Genomic DNA, 20,748 nt, shown 5'->3' on the forward strand with positions numbered 1-20,748 from the left:
GATGATTTAGACCAATTTTTAGACTGACGTAGATGGAGTTAACCCAAATTCTTGATCTTATAATCCAGCTGTGCAGCCTGCTAGGGGAAAAAAGGGGGACACATGGCCAGGCAGATGATGACATCGCCACTGAGACCTGTGCTCGACAAACAGCACGTTTTGACGGATAAATAGTAGTGCAGCTTGTTGCTGAATTAAGTCAACAAATCCTCTTTTCTTTCTGATTAGACCAAATATGTTGATAATTAGAATTAGAAGCAGTTTGGAAATGATGCACGTAGCTCCTGAACACAGCTGTTTTTTGCTGCATATTATCTTCAGAGTAAATGTTCAAGTTGCATTATCTCTGCAAACATCTTTACCTTTTCTGTCTTTTTTCACAGTGTCCAAAAATACATTACCACACTCAATGAGTAAGAGAGAAAAATAGCACAGCAGGCAGTAATGACCAGAACAGGGCTCTGATGGCATGAAATCATGTAAATGGGATGCATCTTTTCTCTGGGCGATGTCAGTGGGATCCTGCTGCACAGACAAAAAGATCTCACAGAGCTTCCTCTCATCCTCTATAAGTCTGACCTTCCAAGTGAGCATGCTGCATCATTGTGAGAAGTGGTGATTCTGGGCGGCGCAATAAGTGGAGGAGAGCACATCAGAGTGCAGGGTATCTGAAAGCAGCAGAGCACAGAGAGGCAGGCACATCCGCCGCTGGAGGGATCAAATCTGTACCATCTGACGCTCAAGGATTTATGGGTTTAGTCAAAATTGCTTTTCCCACTGTGGAGATTAAGCACAGTAGGATGTTTTCCTGTCAGCCCGTAGAATAGCCGGGTGTTGCTGCTGCTGTTTTGCTCCCTGTTATCGGCTCCGGCGCTGGAGAAGGCAATGTCTCAGGAGGGCAGAGTGCTCCAAACCCTGGTGGGAAGTGGATTCTGATTGACAGGAGTGGTCCCGTCCTCTGGGGAATGTGAGCCATGCAGGTGGAAATGGTACTCATGCTTTTCTGTGTTTGGCTGGCGGGCACAGCTGCCAAGATGGTTCAGCCAAGAGGTCACAAGCTGGAAACCTACAAACAAAGCAGGTAATGACCACCAAGAGGTCAATTTCTACAGAAAGAAAAGCAATTTTAGATGTGCTTATTGGAAGAAAAAAAAAAATTCTTTAAGTTGAAAATACACAGAGACTAAAAGTTGTACTCCCATTCAGTTTGTATTTTTAGGTGTGCACAATGTTGCCTGCTTTCCCTGTTTCACCTGAACCGCTCCCTCCCCTTTAGAAGACAGAAGGTCGGACAGATGAGAGAGGGAGACCTAATTCCCTACATCTATTTATGTACGACAGGACAATGCTGTGTTCTCTTGCCCCACAGCTGCTGCAGGGCAGATAATGACTGTTTCTCTGCCGCCTGCAGTTGTAGCCAATGTCATTTCCAGGTGATTATTTAGGCTAATTGCAGCCTGGTTAATGTGTGCAATGGATTAAACCTTTTTACTGAGCTCTGAACTAGATCAGGGAGTCAATTTAACATCCGTGTTTTAGCAGTTTATTGACTGATCTGACCCACACATTGGAAGTAAAATCTAAAGAGAGATTTCTGAACTGACCTTTGGCTTTTAAAATGTAAGAGAAAATATGCATTGTTAATTTTTCATGAGTTTTCTTTAATATTAAAAGGCAGCTATCTCACAGACAACAAGCAGTTTTTGAAAGGATAATCCAATTTATTATTATTCAGATTGTATCTAATTATTTATGTCATTTTTTAAAATCTAAAATACAGAATATTTAATATAATGTGTTCAGATTTTCAGTAGAAAATAGACTCTTTTACTTTAAAACCTTCACATGTTTTTTACCACAGTTGACTGTTTTCCTCTCTCAATCAACCACTTTTCTGTTGAAACGTTCACTTTTATAAAGCACCATGTACGGTATTTGGATTTAACATTCAAAACAAAATTAAAAGTATTTGTAGGGGACAGTAACAGTGTGAGTTTCAAACCAGTCCTTTATCATATTTATATATAAAGCTCATCTAGTTCAAGTGCAGTGCTTCGTTTTCTTAATTTCCCTCCCTGAATTTTTCTGTGTCATTTGTTAAAAAAAAAACACATTTCATGTTTAGATGCAGGACTTTAAACTATTCTCCTTATTTTCAAAAGAAGACCTTTTGATCATTACATTGTCTTTTCTTTAAGCATCTTAAGTTATGACTATTCCTTTTGAAATAGAATAAACCGACTTTTTTAAGCCAAGAGCAAAACCTAAACCCATAGTTTGAATTTTATTATTTTGTTCTCTGGTTTTTACTGTGACAACTAAAGCAGCTGACACTAGTGTCTCAAGAAAAGGCTTTATTGATCCATAATTTGCTATTACAGAAAATGTTTGTTTCCCTTCCAGATTAATAAAGTATTTAAAAAAAATTGAATTAGAATTGAATTTTTGATTGAAGATGCGGAACAAAAAAAGTCACAGATGCTTAGTTGTAATATTATTGCACACCTGCCATGCTTTATTGGCATAGAAAGATACTCACCTACTAATGAATAATGCTCCCACATCCCCCTTATTCACACCATTTGATTGAAAGCCAAGCCCAGGATGTCCCAGATCTTTATAAAAGTTTGAAAACTCTGGCATAATGAACTGTGTGCAACATATATACTCTATGAAATTGTGCACAAATGCTGCCTGAGAGCTGTACTTTATCTCATGCTACACTATGCAGGTGCTTAGTTTGTGCTGCAGAACATTTCCTCACTTCAACATGTCAAATGCTTAAATTGACTCCTACATAAGGGCTTTTAAATTGCTTTCTTTATAAACCAGCTGATTATTTTAACAAATTGGGAAAATCTTTTAAACAAGAACAGAAACATCATGATGAAAACTGAAAAAACAAAGATAGGGGTTGTAAATACATTACAATTCTTTGTGTTTAGCTCCATGTGAAAGCATTTTAGATCCACCTGTGGCAACATAAACAACATAGATATCAAGGCAGAAGCTTTTAAAAATATATCAAGGCCACTGCTGCTTTCTGTCCATAGTGTTATGATGCTACTTGTCACAAGACAATATCCCCTGGAGTTTTGCCCATCATTTTCTTAACTATATTTGGCAAAACTGCTTCTACATTTGAAGACATTTTCAGATATGTCTGAGCTCAAGTATTTGAAAGCACAAATTTGATGCTCAGGCTTTGGAAACATTTTGTGAATCATAAAAAACCTTGAGCTGACAGTCGGAAACGACCATAAAATGTATTTTTCCCCTTGTCACTGTCGTGAATGTCAAACATATGATTAGTGTCAAGCTAACAACTTCTTACTCGATTCTCCTTTCACATTGGATTTAATACTTGAGAAGAGTGGCATATTTTTCTCTTGTAATTATTTCAGTTATTTTGGATATCAGAAAACTCACTTTTCAAGCATTATCCAGATTGTTTTATCTTATTATCAAAGAAAAGAGAAAGCCTATCAACCCCACAGTTCATGAATTGAAGCTGATTGGGCTTCTTTAGAAACAACGGCTCTCAAAATTGTCTTCAACAATTTAAGTATTAGGGTTTATTGATAAAGATACATCTAATATGACACAAAAACAAGAATAAAACCAATACATTTATCCACACAACACATTTTTTTCAGTCCTGAATTGATTTAGCTAACATTTCCCCAATTACTCCTTAAGCTAAAATCACAATTTGCAGAAAGGCTACAATGGATCAAGGTAGTTACTTGCTGCAATCAATCCAACAACTTTTGGATTGCAAAATAGCTATGAATAGCTATCCACCACAAAACTTGCCCCCATTGAAATCCACTCTGTATTTATGAACAAGAGGATGCATGGATTGAATTACCATGGCACTAAGACAATTAATTCATAAAATCGGTTTAAAAAAAAAGAGATTTGATGGTAAAATAACAGTAAATCAACATATCTGTAGGGATATCAAAGAAAAAAGGCACACCTACGAAAAATGCCATAAGCAACACTAAAGGATGTGCAGAAATGTCCAACATATTGCATATGATAACAGCTGCATGTGTCTGGAGCAAGGAATGGGGTCAAAAGACAGAAGCCTTTTGCACGCAGACCTGCATTACATCTCCAAAATCCTCACAGCTGTTATTGGATAAAAGGTTATTGAGGAGCCCTTTTCAGAACGTATTATTACAACAACAACAAAAAGGGGTTCAATGAAACATAGTAGCATCATGGTTGGCAGTAGATTTTCTTATTGCTTGTTTATTATTTTGACGATTGAAATTATGAGCATTTATCCATGAATTATAATTTTACTTCCCAATATTCACAATGAGTCCAAGCATGTATCCAATTAAAATAAAAAAACAGCCAACAGAGAGATCTGTGGAGCTTTTGTGAAGCAGATTTGGCAAACATTAACAACTAAAGGTGTAAGATGCTGATAGACTCCATCCAAAGACTAAATCCTGTTATTCAATCCAAAGGTGCATAAACATAGATTAGTTAACAGCATTTCATTTAGTTAATGTATAGGTGAGTTAAATCTTACCTTAGACATGGAAAAACTTTTAAAATGACTTGTAATTTCCTTCTTATATCACAAAACCTGGATTTTTTCATCAAGCATTTGTAGATTTAAAAAAAAAAATCTAATATTATCTAATATTATCACCTACATGAACAGCTAATTTTCTCAGCTGTGGACCTTTTGAATGTGGAAATTCATGAAACCAGACAATATCGTACTGTAGACACTTATAATAAGCCCATCTACTTAACAATTTCTTTCCTAGACTTTTCTAGAATGACTGCGTGCAATCAGCTGGTTTTCGTTAGAGAACTGTTATAAAATCTGTCTGGATAATTTGATAGGATTCTCCATATAAAGTGCATTTAGATTACTTTTTTATGAAACATGCATAAATGCATTGCCATATATAAACTAAATACAACTCAATTATGTTGTGATCGGAATGTATATATGTGTGAATTTACTTGGTTTTAATTTTCTATTTGATTAGAAAATGCTCAAGTTTGCATCGTAATGTTTGTTGTGAAATTATGCCACATAAAGCCAGGAATAGTAGAAATAGAAAGTAAAAAATATATATATTTTATTCAGTGATATCATCCTGGGGAGGTGGGTAATAAGCAAAAGGTCCATTTCCCAGAATTGCTTCAGGTCTATCAGAATAGTTGCTGCAGAAAATGATCCCTGCTTCCTGGATCCTTCGTGCAAATGGTGATAAACAACCGATGAAAATCATTTTTAAGGGCATCTTTTTTTATAACAGCAACACTTAACTTAGAAGAAGTACAGACCTAATTGAGATATAAAAATAAAAGAGTTTCCTGTTAATAAGTGTAAAACACTCCCTGCTTGTTATTTAGAAATATCAGCACAAAGTTCAGCTGTAGCCTGTTGCCTCAAGTGAGAAACTGTCTTTGGATTAATATCTGCTGAAGTTGATAAGATTTTCCGGAGTGTGTGACTTCAGCGTTGTATGCTTCAAAATGCTAACAGCATAGGGAGATTTGCATTCTCCTAATATATTCACCAAACCCTGTCAAATCATCCCCCTGCCTTTAGACGCATGCAGTATCACTTTTCATGCTTCAACGGTTATTTATAGATCAGAGGCGGCATAAAAAGTGGGTTCATTGTTCAGATTCTCCTCAATCTGAGGGGAAGTAAATAGGTTTTAATTAACCAAACAGCTGCTGTTTGTACACATCCTGATAAAAGCGTCAAAGTTTGTGGTTTGATGAGTTTTACCCAGAAGACACGTGTTAGGAAACGCTGTACAGTCATCATCTGAGCCTTACTGGGATAGAAATGGTTATTAAAACACAGTAGATATGATGATCATTATCATGACGGCTCATGTAGCTGGGAGCTGATGTGTAGTCTATAAACACTAGTGTCATGTTTTCAAGTCTGAGCTCTGTTGTTTCCAGTAGTTTCTTCCTGCAGCTTGTTAAAAGTCACCTCGCATCAGCCTTCTCCCCTCTGACAAGCAGGCTCTGTGAATACAAATGGAATATAAATCTCACTGCCCCTCTGGCCGCAGGGGAAACTCAGACATTTATGTTGAATCCAACTCTTCCCCCTCTGTGTCTCTTCACTTGACTGGGAAATTCCCAAAGCGTTCGGTTGCTGCTGGTGCTGGATTTGTGGGTGTTCTCATAATGTTAGTTTTCTCAGCTGATGCCTCAGGTTGGAGGACAAGAGAAGAGGAATTCTGCTGGACAGAGGAGCTGGAGGACAGCAGAGGAGAAAACTACATTTAAAAAAATAAACACTTATCTGAGTTCTTTTTTTTGTTGTTGTTTGAAGAGCATATACTATAATTTTTCCTTTTTCACCTTTTCTAAATTCCACATCTCAAGTTAAGAAATGGGTCAAGAGAATGCCAGAATTAAAATGGATTCAAGGTGGTTGAAAATACAACCCAACAGTTAGCAGGATGTTCATGGTTCACCCAAGACGAGACTTGCAAATGCTAAAGTTTTCAGCTCAAATCTGAGTTAAAGTGTCTCATGATTCTGCCCTTTGGGGACTTCTCTTTAAGTTCTTTTTAAGTTTTCAGTTGCACTGATTTATATAATTTTGTGTCATTGGTTTGTTTTCCATTTTGTGTTATGTTTAAGCAGTCTTGTATTTTTTGAGTTACTCTCTGTCTCCCCCTTGTGTCAGTCTTTTTTCCCTAAGCTCCTTCTAGTTACTTCTGTCTACAGCTGCTCCCCATCAGCTAATTAGTCCTCCCATTGTTTCTGGCTCCCATATATACACCACCTGTTCATTTACTCATTGCTGGATCCTCGTCAGTCTTTTGGTTTATTCCTCCTGTGTGTCTGCTAGTTTTTTTGGTTCTGGTTTCCATGTTGATCAGTTCTGTACTTTTTTTTTTACCTTTTCATTACATTTTGCAAGCAATTGTCCCTGCCTCCTTCTACTCTGCATTTGGGTTCACAAGTACATCCACTAACCCTGACAAAGTGAAAATTATTATGATTTATCCTGTGAGGAGGGGGTCAGGAGAAAAACAGCTTCCTGCTGAAAAATTATTTTTAGTCAAGTAAATTTGAAAAACAAAGGGTAAATTAAATAAAGGGGCAATAATAAATTCAGTTCAGAAAACCAAGGTAGTTTCTAAATCTCTAACTTTATAGTTGCCAGTATATTTTTGTATAACTTTAAGTTGCTGACTGTTTCAAAAAGGTTTTTATAGTGAAATGCAGGAAAACCAACTTTTGGAGTTTACTTATTTGCGAGAGGCTCAATTTCCTTTTAGTGTTTAATTTTAGCAATTCAAAGTGTTGCTGAAGATATACTGCCAATTTAAATAGCATTGTTTATTCAGTACAATTACAATAAAGCCAAATATTTCATTATTATCCATCCATCCATTTTCCGTCACCCTTATCCCAAGTGGGGTCACGAGGGGTGCTGGTGCCTATCTCCATCTGTCTCCGGTGAGAGGCAGGGTCCAGTCCAGTTTTTTTCATTATTAATTAAGTGCAAAGCTAACCTATACCTAAGTTACTAATACTAAGTTATTGGGTATAATTTTTACATTAGAAGTTTAAGATTTGTTGTTTATTCCCTAATACTAAAAAAAATGCTAACAGCTAAATGCTACTCCACTGCCTTCACAACTTGTTATTCTCAACTTCTGCATTTTGCAAGACAAGGCTGCACCCCAGCATAAAAAAATCACGTAATCAACCAAAGAAAGAAAGTGTATAGAAAGACATGCAGACAGACAGATATTTGTATAGCTTAAATATGCATATAGTGCATTGTTAATTCTTATTTTATCACTAATGCTTCTCTGTAATATATGTCTATGTCACGATAAGTGTACATAGATTCAGATATGTATGGATAAATATTGACAGTTAACCATGTGTCATTATATATGTAACTATGCATGTTGTTTTTATAAAGTTTCCAGCACATAAAACACTAAAAGTTCACTATATAGTGAGTTATTACCGATTACATACCTGTAACTGAGCCTGTTGCCAACAGGCAATACCTTGCCATGAAGAGTCATGCCTTTATATTTATCAACCACAATATAAGTATGATCGCAATCAGTAGAAATTCAGCAGGGTTTTTGCGCATGTACAGCCGCTAGAAGGAATACTGCCTTCTGGTGGCGTGTAATAATAGCTCTGTTACTGTTGTTGTTAATCTGTGAACTTTATCTCGATATGTTGTGAGAAATGGAAAAGCAATCGGGGTTTTATCAGATTGTTGTTGTGTGTTCAAGGCTTAGCCTATGACTCTCTGGAGCAGTTGTAACCAGCAGCTGTTGCTCTGGTGACATGCATTCCCCTTATAGCTTTATCCCAGTCACAGTCTTGCATACAGTGGAGACCTATGCAGTTAGGGTTAGGGTTAAGTTATTGCCTTTTGAAGACTGGATTCCGCTACAGTAATACGTTTCCCTTAATTTGCTTCCAGCAATGTGTCCTAAAATGCTACTTTAAATGAAATTGTCTTATATCAAACTGGTCCTATAGTCACTCTATTACAAATGGAGTCATGTAATGAAAGTAATTTCTCCCTGGGATTATTAAAGTATTTCTGATTCTGATTCCTGGTTGATGGGACAGGTGTTGTGAATGAAACGGTGCCCAGCTTGAAAGAGCTCCTGTGTGTCGCTGAATGTGTGCATTGATGACTGAAAGACATCTTCTGCCTCCATTGATCTGTTTACTACAGTGAGTTGAATTCATGTTAATGCGGATTTAAAGACATTTCAATTTGCAGAGGGAATATTAAAAAAAAACATCTAATCAACCAAAACTTTCGTGACCCCCATGCAGTACCCCCTGTTGAAGACCTTTGGTGTAAAAGATCAAATTGCAACTGCAGTCAAACACTTTCTTCTTGATTTAACTCAGACATACAAAAAAAAAGCACAAATGAGTCCACGTAGGTCCTAAAGACTAAAGCCAAGTGGGAAAGGTAATGTGAAACACACACACACACCCAGATAGATAGATAGATAGATAGATAGATAGATAGATAGATAGATAGATAGATAGATAGATAGATAGATAGATAGATAGATAGATAGATAGATAGATAGATAGATAGATAGATAGATAGATAGATAGATAGATAGATAGATAGATAGATAGATAGATAGATAGATAGATAGATAGATAGATAGATAGATAGATATCTGCTTAAGGCAAGGCAAAGCAAATTTATTTGTATAGCACAATTCAGTAAAAAGACAATGCAAAGTGCTTTACATGATTAAAATATAGGAAATTAAAACAGAATCAAAGCAAGCAGAAAAAATAAATAAATAAAATAAATAAATAAAAAATGCAGAGACAAAAAATAACATTAAAAACAGTTGGACTAAAGAAAATCAAAAATTTTAACTTAAGGAAGCAAAATTATGCAAAGGAAAAAAATTTTACTTTTTGACAATACCAGTACTTCTAGATTTATTGCTTTGCTTTGAAAATCAATGGGAAGGCCAAATATGCTTTTTTTCCTTTACATCCTCCTAAACTTTATGAGTTTTATAGTTTCAAAATATGTCAATATTTAGATCCTATGTTATAGTTAAACAGTTTTTAGTAGCTGTTCTTGATCCATTTGTCTTCATGTTGGCCTGCTGTAGTGAACATGTCCAGAATAACCTCTGCAGAAATTTGGCCCACTAATCGTGTTGCGGCCTCAGCAGTGATGTATGCTCACGGGCCCACAGCTGCGAAGCACAGCAGGGACAATGTCGGACCACACAGAGAAAAGCAAACAGGCAGCCTGCATGTGCCTTGGGCGAGCAGAGAGAGGATTGCAGAGGCATTTCTGCCAAGAGGATTATGAGCCAGCTGCTGGGTAGACGTGGATGTGTAGCATCCATTGGCTCCGCACAGCGCTGCAGCCTTAGCCCAGTGAAACCGTGTTCTGATGCTCTAATTTTTTCTTGCATTATTCTCCCTTTATTTGTGCAATTCTTGTATCTTAGCTCCTCTCCTTCTTTGATATTTCCTTAATGCATGTCTCCAACGGACATGGGATTTGGCTTCGCCTGTCAAAACACACTCTGCTTTATTAATCCATTTTAGGTTTTTTTTTAGACTTCACTTGTCCCTCTTTCTGTTCGTGGCCTAAAAAATATATCAAACATACTATGAAACAGTGGTGGCCATGTTGGAAAGGAACAATTAGAAAATGGTGTCTTGCTGTAAACTGGATGAGGGGAAAGAAGATCTTCAAACCAACCTGGAGCAACATGAAAAACTGTCTTTTTCACCGTTCGCTACTAATACAGATCAATAAATCTTTGAATCACTCTTTTTGCAGTTTTTTTTTTTTTAAGGAGCCACATAGGAGGATTTTTGAACATGAACAACTAGTTTAAAGTCATTCCACAGCATTTTTGTAAGAGTGGAGTCCAGACTTTGACTAGGCCGCTATAAAATCTTTTAAGTGGGCATTGGATTATTGTCCTGATGTATAATTGAAGTATCTATAAGCTAAAGGATTTTTGTTTTTAGAAAGTATAATTGGTGGATCCTTCAGTTACAGTAAGTGGCTCAGGTCCATTACACCTCCTGTCTGCCATGTTGGAGTGTTATTAAAATGTCATTTTTCTGAAAAGCTGTTAGTTTTTCACCTGATCTAAATGGACAAACACCTCCTGAGAGGCTCAGTTTTTGTCATGTCAGTCTACAGAATAATTTTGGGAATCCTGTGTTCTTTCGCTCAGCAGTAATTTTGGTCTTGGAAACCATTTCTGCTCAGTCTCTTTCTCTTATTGTTAAATCATGAACTCTGTCCTTATCTGAGGAAAAGTCTGCAGAGCATTAGATGTTATTTGAAGTTCTTGGGACCTCATGGATTAGCATTAATGACCTTTTGGATAATATTTTTATGTGCCCGTCCCTGGGAAGGTTCCTTGTTGTTCTCCGTATCTGTATAATGGTTCTCACTTTGGTTTACTGGAGTCCCAAATCCATGGGTTTGTTACAATTAAAAATTATAGATATCAACATTTTTGTCTCATCTGTTGATATTTGAGATCTTTTATCTTCCTTCATGATAGTTAATCAAGTGGCTTTACAAAGGGTCACACTATTTTGTTTTTGTAAATTATTAAAATCATCAAATGTAGACGATTTGTGTTTCAGTGTTCAATGTGGAAAATAAGCACAAAAAAAACATGAAGATTTGCAGATTGTGAATATAGAGAAAACTATTTAATGTTTTATTTATTTTTTTATTAATGTCACTGTTTATATTAACAGGTCACGAAGAGAAACCAGAATGGAGGGAGGAGGAGGTCAGAAGACTGGAAGGTAAATTGAACAAATATCAATTTTTTTAAGTTTTTCAGTGAAGCAAGATGAGTTAAACAGTTACTTGCATGTGATTTGTAACAATTTGCTCTTATTTTTTAAACAGCCCAATTTATAAACGGAGTCCGGACCTGACAAAAAACCCGATGACGAAATCGGAGCAGCTCCTGAGGATAGATGATCACGATTTTACCATGAGACCAGCGTTTGGAGGTTAGACACACTATTTTTGGTCATTTCAGTAATATTCTATTTATAATCCAAAGGCTTGGAAATGCTACGATAGAACTTGGTATGTCGGTTTCACTGGATTTAACCTTCTAGCCCTGCAGAATCTAAGCCTTCGGAGACCTTTGTGATACCATCATTTCAAACCCTGCCTCAAGCCCTGATTGCAGTTCTGTGCTTTACATGTTTTGCTTTTGTTTTTTTACTGGAAGGATTTGCTGTCAGATTGAATGATTATGCATTTATCTTGATATAATTTAATTTCTTTTTAGATTCTTCTTTTAGTTTATCCTCAGACAGAAAATATCCCCAAAAACAGAAGACATTATTTAGCAGCAATAAATGATCCTTGGTCCCTTTTAATTTACAATACTAGTTCTTTCTTTCTGTCAGAGCACTTTTAATCACACTGCAATCAGCTGCTGAGCCATCAAGTGTCTATTTGCTGAATCCTTTCTGCAGTGTGAACCGTGAAGAGGAAAAGACAGTTGGATTGTATCCAATGTTGCATCAGCTTTTATCCTTTGTTATGACCCTAATGTTTTTTTTTTTGAGCTTCTCAGAATATGATGATGCAGAGTGCAGAGGCTGAAGTAGGTCAAAGATAAATCAAAGCCTGACTGTCACAGCCGTAACACCAACAGATGCTGTGTACTCATGCCTTTGTTTGTTTGTTTTTTGTTACTTCTATAATAAAAACATTCAAATATTTGTTCTTAATATGTACTACTTGAAAATATGTTGGTGTTCATATAAAATAAAATATAATAAATCATGAAGCTTGTCAATAAAACTGATCTGAAGCAGGAATTTTCCAAATTTTCACCAAGTTGCACGTTAAAAAAAATCCTTAGCAGATCTGATATTTTTTTTAGATTGATATCTATTATTTAATATCTATCAGTAAAGAAATAAAAATAAAAATAATACATAATCAACAAGTTAATAAAAAAGTATTTGGCAATCAGACATAAAGAGAACAATTACTTTATTTGTCTAGCTCAGACCTTTATGTGCTTTTTAAATCTAAAATAAACATGTGACATTACATTGGATGTTAATACATTTTAAAGCAACGTTAACCAAGAAAGGCTGGTTAGGCATCATGGTTGGTTTGGATCAGACTCCTTCAAAAGTATTAGACCCTCGCAGCATCTTAATCTTCCAGAAGAGTTATTAATGACCAGCCAATCAGAAGCTGGTTTTAGTGTAGCTATAGAAGCTAAGTAGGAAATATTTAACAACCACGCCTGAATTTTCCTTGTGGAACTTAAAAAACAGAACAGGTCCCTGCTATGTGGTTTTTGTTATGTGAGCAAAGTGGTGCAAAGATTGCTTCAAAGGTCAGAAAATCAAATTATCTTTTGAGAGCTATTATTTATTGAGAGCTGCTCTGAATGCGAACCTTAGCAATGATTTTCAGTAAACTTTAGAATCCGTCTGATTTGCTAAAGTAGAATTTTTTTCACCATGCAATATTCATATTATTCATAAATAACAATAAAAGTAGAAGATAATAAATCATCACACTGATCATTGACATGAATTCTGCTTTTTATTTTGTCAGGTCCTCCGATACCTGTTGGAGTAGATGTTCAGGTGGAAAGTATTGACACCATCTCTGAGGTGGACATGGTGAGTCTAAAAGAGTTTTTTTCCTTTATAAATTGGTAGACATTACAAGTCATCATTTGAAGATGAATAATAGCAAAAGCTATTTAAAGGTTCAAAAGTTTTTTGATGATATGTGGGGAATGGGGGCCTATTGGTTAGGGCATTGCACTAGGAATCCAGAGGTTCTGAGTTCAATCCCCCTCTGGCTCCCTGAGCAAAGACCCTTAACCCCACACTGCTCCCCGGGTGCCACACAATGGCAGCCCTCTGCTCCCAAAGAGGATAGGTTAAATGCAGAGTGAATTTTGTTGTTTTGTACTTGTGACAGTGTAATGACTATTAAGTTGAATTATTTTCTAATTCACTACAAATATGTTTATGTGCCTCATAAAGTGATATGTTCTTTTTGATTAAGAATGATTAGCTGCAAGTTTTAATGAATATCCTTGGAACATACATAATGAACATTTTTTTTGGAATAACTGTAAACCATTTAGATTTAAATCAGGTAACTCAGCAAAACCATCTAAGCCAATTTAACAAGAAACAAAACTCCCCTAATCTAATTTTACATTTTATTTCATAACCTAATATTCATAGTGCAGTTTCTGTTAACTGAATTGAAAGCTGAATTAATGCAACATGGTGTAATTTAGTTTTGTTAGTATAAAACAGGTCTTAAAGATGAAACTTTATATTTTAGCTATGTTTAGTGTGTCTTTTTTAAAAAGGATGCACACATTAAATAACCAAACCAAGAGAGGTTTAAAGTAAGAAATAGATTTTAACACTTTAATCTAATAAAGGCAGAAAATAGTTACCATCGCTGGGCTCCTTCTGGTGCTTATATACCAGCTTTGTGTACAGAAAAGAGAGAGAACAATGACATGTACTATTTTTTATACCCTTGGCTCATGTTTCCGGTTAGATGAGAGCTTGAACCTTTCATGTCATCATTAAGAAATAATGTGTGACTATTAAAGGTCATAAATAGCCCAACAGTAACAAAGTTAAACTGGATGTTTGCAGAATGTGAGGTCATAAATCAGACCCCATCAATTCAACCACGTCTACTTTTTTTCTAAATGGTGCAAATACCAGTTTTATCATCCAGATCTTTATCTTAAAATCGTTTTAAATCATTTGGTTATAAAACAAAATCCCAAACTTTGACCATGTTACAGAGCTCAACAACAACAAAGCAACATCTGAAAATGTAAAATAAGGAAAAACAAAAAAAAAAAAACTACAAAGGCATGGTGAGAAGAAAGCCATTCTAAATGAAAGCCAGTGGAAGTTTGCAGTTTGTCACTAACAGGGGACACAGCAACCATGTTGATATAGATACTCTGCTCACATGACAATACATACTGAAAGTATTAGACCTGCATACCAAACACGACTTAAAAGCCACAGAAAAAAATTATTTATCTTAAATTTAAAAAATGATATACAGTAAGCATTTGTCCTACTAGTGTTTACTTAGTCCTTTCATTAGCCTGAAAAGAATTGCTGCATCAGACACGATAAGTAGACCATCTGCATGCAGCAAAATTGAAAAACTAGAACAGTCGCAAATATTGTATGCATTAGATACTGTATGAACTTTTCTTTCACAATAACTAAGCGTCAAAGAATAACATTAATACCAATAGTAGTGGTATTAGTAAGGCTGTGAACTAAACACCAACATTAATACAGTATTCTGATATATTTTTAGCGCTTTTTATTGCTCCTCCTATAGCAGGGGTAACCAATTAAAAATCAGCGAGGTCTGAATAAAGAAAATCATCAACCAGTAAAAGTTCGGAGACATTTTTATTATAATCTGTTACTTTAAACAGAATTTAACACTGAAATAAAATGATGTGTTTATGCATCAATGTTATACATTGGCTTTTTAAATAAATAAAAAAAATGTCCATTTTAAAAACTAAACAGTTTTTTGGAGAAAAATCTCTCAGTTTGGTATATAGAAAATTTCCTGATTCACGTATTTTATAAAACGCCTGAACTGACTGTTTGTTATTTTTTTTCTTTCTTTTTTCTGGCTTAATGAGAGCAGTGGGTTTTAGGCTGCCCTGCAAGGCTTTAAACCTGGGTTTAAAATGGAGACAAAGACATTCTTTAAGAATCCATTCCAAGAGTGGTGATTTTCTTTTAGTCCCCCTTTGTGTGTGAATTTTTTTTTTTATTATTTGACTCAAATCTGCATTGAACTAGATGCATATTTGTAAGTGACATGAACACATGTAAAACACATTATTATCCAGCAATTCACTTTCATACAAAATAAATAATATATAAAATACTTTGCTGAATAAAATAAGTATTTTAAACGTAAGCTTGACTGCTTAACTTCAAACTGTAAAAATTAATATAAGACAATAAATAAATAGTGCACAGTTTTGGTGCAACAGCAAACTTGTGCAAATTTGTAAACATATTTGTGCCTTAAATGCAATGACTACAGGCTACAGTTGTAATATAGAATAAAACATCATTAGCTCAATGCCACATTATGTGGCGATAGCCTACTTTTTCCACTTGTATTTCCTCTGAGCTCTTGCAGTAGTGAGGAGTTTTTTGTCTTTAAGTGCTGCTGCTCTGTTGCCTCCCGCTATCTTCTCCGTGAGCAACACTTGGCTCGACCAATGGGATGAGGGGATTCTGGATAGTTACAAATATGTTGTCAGCTCATTGGTCACAACGCAGGACAGGGCCCGGGAAAAATGTTTACCATAAGTTTTGTATCTAATGTGCCCTTGTTCTTCATTTTCCATCAGCTTTTTACTGACTATTTTTTTTTACTCTCACAGTTCCTTTTCTACTAAATACGGGACAGGTACTTCTATCTATTAAATACGGAACGATTACGTTTTTCAAGGGACGGTTGGCAAACCTGTCAGTGGATGAGACAAAAGTATCTGTCTCTAAATGTGCAAACCCTGAAAAGACATGCTCTAAGTAAATTGGAGTAAAAATTCCTCATTGGAGCTGATGGTCATCCTATACACTGTCTGTCTTGTGTCCATCCTTCACCATGTGCTTTGGCTCAGCCACAAAGAAGGATCTACAGATCCAGACTGCAAACAGTCAGTACTGCAGAGAGAGTCAGGGTTTACCTTCCCTCCATACATGATTTATACAGGCCTATTGTCAGCCAGCTTCTCTGTTGACCCTCATCCTTGACACATATTGTTCAAACTTTTACCTTTAGTTCGGCAGTATGAAAGGCAGTTTCAAACGTAATAATTATAATCTTTTGGAGAAATAAGAGCTAAACCAGTGTTTTAAAGGTGGTTATTTAAAATAAGAAATCTGTCTAATCGTCTGTGGATATGTTTCTACTGCCAGTTATCTTAAAATGATATGAATTGTTTTTGTAGAAATAAACTGAATCATCTTTGAAATAAATATATTTTTTTGTCCCTGTAGGACTTTACAATGACGTTATACCTGCGTCACTACTGGAAAGATGAGCGGCTGTCGTTCCCAAGCAATAACAACCAGAGCATGACTTTCGACAGTCGCCTGGTGAAGAAAATTTGGGTTCCCGACATGTTCTTTGTCCACTCTAAGCGCTCTTTCATCCATGACACCACCACTGACAACGTCATGTTGAGAGTTTATCCTGATGGCAATGTGCTCTACAGCCTCAGGTAAGAACAGTCTGTTCTCTGAACCCAAATTAGGAAGAACCGACTTTCCCACTCTTGTCTCCGCTATCATCTGGGTGTCAGTATGTATTTCACAAAGCAAAGAGCACTAATGATTTGAAAGTACAAACACATCCAATGCAGCAGTTTTAACTTGTTTTCAATCAAGTCAATTAGCAGAATTCCATTCAGTTCAGTTCTATAGCACCAATTTACACCACATTTAATCTCAAGGCACTTTACAGTTCACCAGATCATCCAGTCAAATTTATTCAAAGTTTTCAATCTACGGAAAACCAGTTCATTGCATCGAATCCTTTAATGCTAATGTTATTATTAGGGGTGTCCCAGTCCAATAATACCAGAGATTTAGTCCGACATTAGCCCAAAAAATAATATCTAATAATTAGGGATGCACGATATTGGGATTTTGGCCGATATCCGATATGCCGATATTTTAAAACGCATGTAGCCGATAACCGATATCGATACTGATGTTAAAGCTGGACAAAAATAAGTAGTCATTAAAAATAGCAGTTTTGTTATCCATTTCTGACACTTGGAAAAATAATATACTCAAATATGTTTTCATATGCTGATATCAAATAGATTTTTAAAAACGCGGTATCGATCTATTTTACTTTCAAAATCTCGTGACATTTCATCGTTCTGTTACAAACTCTCGTGATATTTTGCAAATTCTTGTGAGATTTTGTTAGTAAAATAGATCGATACCGCGTCAAAATATCAACATATAAAAATATGGCAAAATTTCCTGAATTTTCGGGGGATTTCATAGCATAACGATGACATATAGCAATATTTCATTAGTAAAAGAGATTGATATGGTGTTTTTAAATGGCAATATATCAGCATATGAAAATATTGTGATATTTTAATGTATCAATATTTTTCCCTCGTCTTTAGAAGTTTTTAAGACTTTAGAAACTCAGAAGCTGATCAAATATCGGATTAAATATCAGTGGGGTGGCCGATGTCCGATATTCAGTTTTAAGGCCGATACAGGCCGATACCGATAGGGGACTGATTATATCGTGCATCCCTACTAATAGTAATAATAGTATATATAGTATTATATCAGCCAGCATCTAAAATCTCCAATAATGCCATCCTGATAGAAACACTCTGCTAGATAGAAACATCCTGCAACTCATTTGTTAATATTATATGGGTCAATTGTTCTCATACCTTTCATTGTTGACTATAGTTCTCTCATTATCAGATCAATATCGTATCGGTCAAATCTTAAAAGAGGCTATATTTGTATTGTATTGGAAATGGAAACAGTGGTATCGGTACACCCCTAGTTAGTGTCATGATTTAACTAAAGATCAGACCCAAATGCAGAGAAACCATTACAGAGAGACCAGGGAAAAAGTTTAACAGGTTTATTGAGAAGCTTGTGGAGATTCCAGTGTTGCGCTGAACACTGCTCAACCGGAACTGAAAGGTGAGAGGAAGACACTGCGGTTAGTTCAGGTTCAGTGGAAAAATTGATTCTCGAACTTGAAGAGGAGAAAAGGTTTGCAGATTCACGTTTCCAGAAAAGTGGTTGACTCTTAGACTCCAGTAGGTGAGGAATGTGTTTTTGTGTGTTTGTATCATATGGTGGAGGGCGGACAGGGTTACCCAGAATGCGGTTGCTTGTAGATGAATGGAGAAAGACTGACTGCCACTCAGATTTCCTGAGGTACTTGAACGGACTGTTGTGCAGATGAATCCCTTGCTCAGTGTGAAGCTCAAACGTTTCCTCAGGGAAAAGAGGATCCAAACCTCCGGTTTGTTTCCTCAGTTCAGTTTGAAGCTCAGTTGATCCTTCCAGGGAGAGAAGGTCCGAAAAATACAGTTTGCAAGATGACTTCCCAAAACTGGCAAACACTCTGGCGGCGAGGTAGTAGCAGTCAGCAGCTTAAGAACACTCCTTTAACGAGGTAACCCCTTGCAGGTGTGTGAGAAGGAGAATCCGAACCAGGCGCCGCCTGGTGGAGGAAGGAAGACAAACACACAAAAACACAGACCACACAGACTGGAGTCCTAACAGTTGGCATTATAACAAAAAGTGAATATTTAAAAAAACACAATAATTATATAATTTTTCAGTAAAATATATACTTTTATTCTTCAGCACTGTAAACGTTTTGTGGATTTATTATCTTTGGAAGATAAAGTGGTAGCTAGCTCCTTTTACAAATTATAAGGTTAACAAGTCTCAACCATGGTTATGTGGAGAGATTAAGTTAAAATATCTTATCAAAGCTCTGTCTTCTTAGGCTCCAGTGTTTTGAAACATTAGAAGACAAAATGCTTTTGGCAACAGGAGGAGGTTCAAACTACTAATAGCAGGGGAATATTAATTAAAAACACAACTTCTTTCCTTAATGTGGGATTTTTTTCCACCAATAAATAAATGTCCTCATATAAAAGACAGTTCTTAAATATTCAGTATAAAATTGTGTTTCTACAGTGAAATACGAATGTATTTGAAGGCTTTTCAAATGTTGTAAATGTGAAAGGTGCTTTGAATAGAACCGTCCTCCGCCGTCACCACAGGTATAAAGGTGCTGACAGACTTCCATTCAGATACAGGTCTTAATGGAACATAAAAGATATCTCACAGAGGAAATAAATTCAGTCATGCTTTCATAAACCATTAAGCTTTAAGTGGGACATTATCAAAATGATGGTAAAATGAATCATCCCTGGAACTGTTCCCCCTTAAGATTAAGAAATATGACCTTGAATTTCCAAAGGTATACTGCTTTTCTGACTGTTAGGTGACATCAGAACTAGTATGGGCTGCACTAACCTATATGATCAAAAATAAATAAGTTATTTTATTTCACTTTTTACCCCAGACAGATGGTGTTCTGTTCCCACAGTAGAGAAACTGCTCTGAACACATTTTACAGTCTCCAGTTAATAACCTCTAATTGAGCAGCTCTGTCTATTAGAATAGCCTCTAATCTTATGGATATATCATGCACTTGGCAAGAGTTTCTCTGTAGATTACAAAGATCCTTTGCAGCATTATCATCCCCCTCTCTCTGACAGCATCCTCCCTGTTTTATTCCCCTGCTTTGCGTCCAGCAGTAAATATTTTCCAACCACAGCATGTACCAAACACATAGATCAGTGAAAAATGATTTTAGACACACCTAATTCTTTGTGTCTTAAAGGTGCAAGGAGAATGAAATACTTTAGTTTTATATGATTTTTGCTTTTTTTTTTTTGCAGCATGTACAACTTAAAAATATTTTATAAAACTTGGCATCATAGACACTAATTATTCTCATTATTAAACCCAAGAGCTCCAGGTTTAGTCATTCTTGCTTTGTATTCATGTCAGTTTGTTTTCATGGTTGGTGAATGACAGAGGATCTGTTCTTTTCTGCAGAGTCACGGTCACTGCTATGTGCAACATGGACCTCAGTCGCTTCCCCCTGGACACCCAAACCTGCTCGCTGGAGATTGAGAGCTGTGAGTGAAATGATTGAATAAGGCAAATATGAAAAGCAATAATGAAGAAGCAAAACGCTGTAAATAAAAAAAGGAAAGGTGAACTGAAGAAGGTGTCCTTAGCAATAAAGGTTTCATTTGGATTGGAAATAACAAAAACACAGCACTTTTTTTTTCAAATTACTTCACTTTCACAGCTTAATGTTAAACCAAACAGTAAACAAAGAGAATGCTTCTTGAACTTTATAGATATAAGGTTATAAGTAGGGCTGTTGTAAACGAATATTTATATTAATATAGTAATCGAGTAATCTATCGATTATTCTTACGATTAATCGAGTAATCGGATAAAAAAAATTTATAAAATAAACTATTGGCAAATCTGCAATAACACCAGTTAGTCCAGATCAGTCCAATATCTCCTTTTTGAGCATCC

General features: G+C 35.9%; 1 protein-coding gene across 1 annotated transcript in view; it reads left to right on the plus strand.

The window, feature by feature from the left end:
• Window positions 1-552: 552 nt before the first annotated feature.
• Window positions 553-20,748, plus strand: part of LOC119797848 (gamma-aminobutyric acid receptor subunit rho-1) — a 34,992-nt gene continuing 14,796 nt past the window's right edge. The window contains exons 1-6 of the mRNA XM_038307079.1: window positions 553-1,081; window positions 11,284-11,334; window positions 11,441-11,547; window positions 13,130-13,197; window positions 16,615-16,838; window positions 20,251-20,333. Coding sequence (XP_038163007.1) covers window positions 975-1,081; window positions 11,284-11,334; window positions 11,441-11,547; window positions 13,130-13,197; window positions 16,615-16,838; window positions 20,251-20,333 — 640 coding nt within the window. The 5' untranslated portion in view covers window positions 553-974. The remainder of the gene's footprint in view (window positions 1,082-11,283; window positions 11,335-11,440; window positions 11,548-13,129; window positions 13,198-16,614; window positions 16,839-20,250; window positions 20,334-20,748) is intronic.

This window comes from Cyprinodon tularosa, unplaced genomic scaffold (assembly GCF_016077235.1).
Source record: "Cyprinodon tularosa strain WSP-4 unplaced genomic scaffold, ASM1607723v1 ctg6, whole genome shotgun sequence".
Classification (NCBI taxonomy): domain Eukaryota; kingdom Metazoa; phylum Chordata; class Actinopteri; order Cyprinodontiformes; family Cyprinodontidae; genus Cyprinodon; species Cyprinodon tularosa.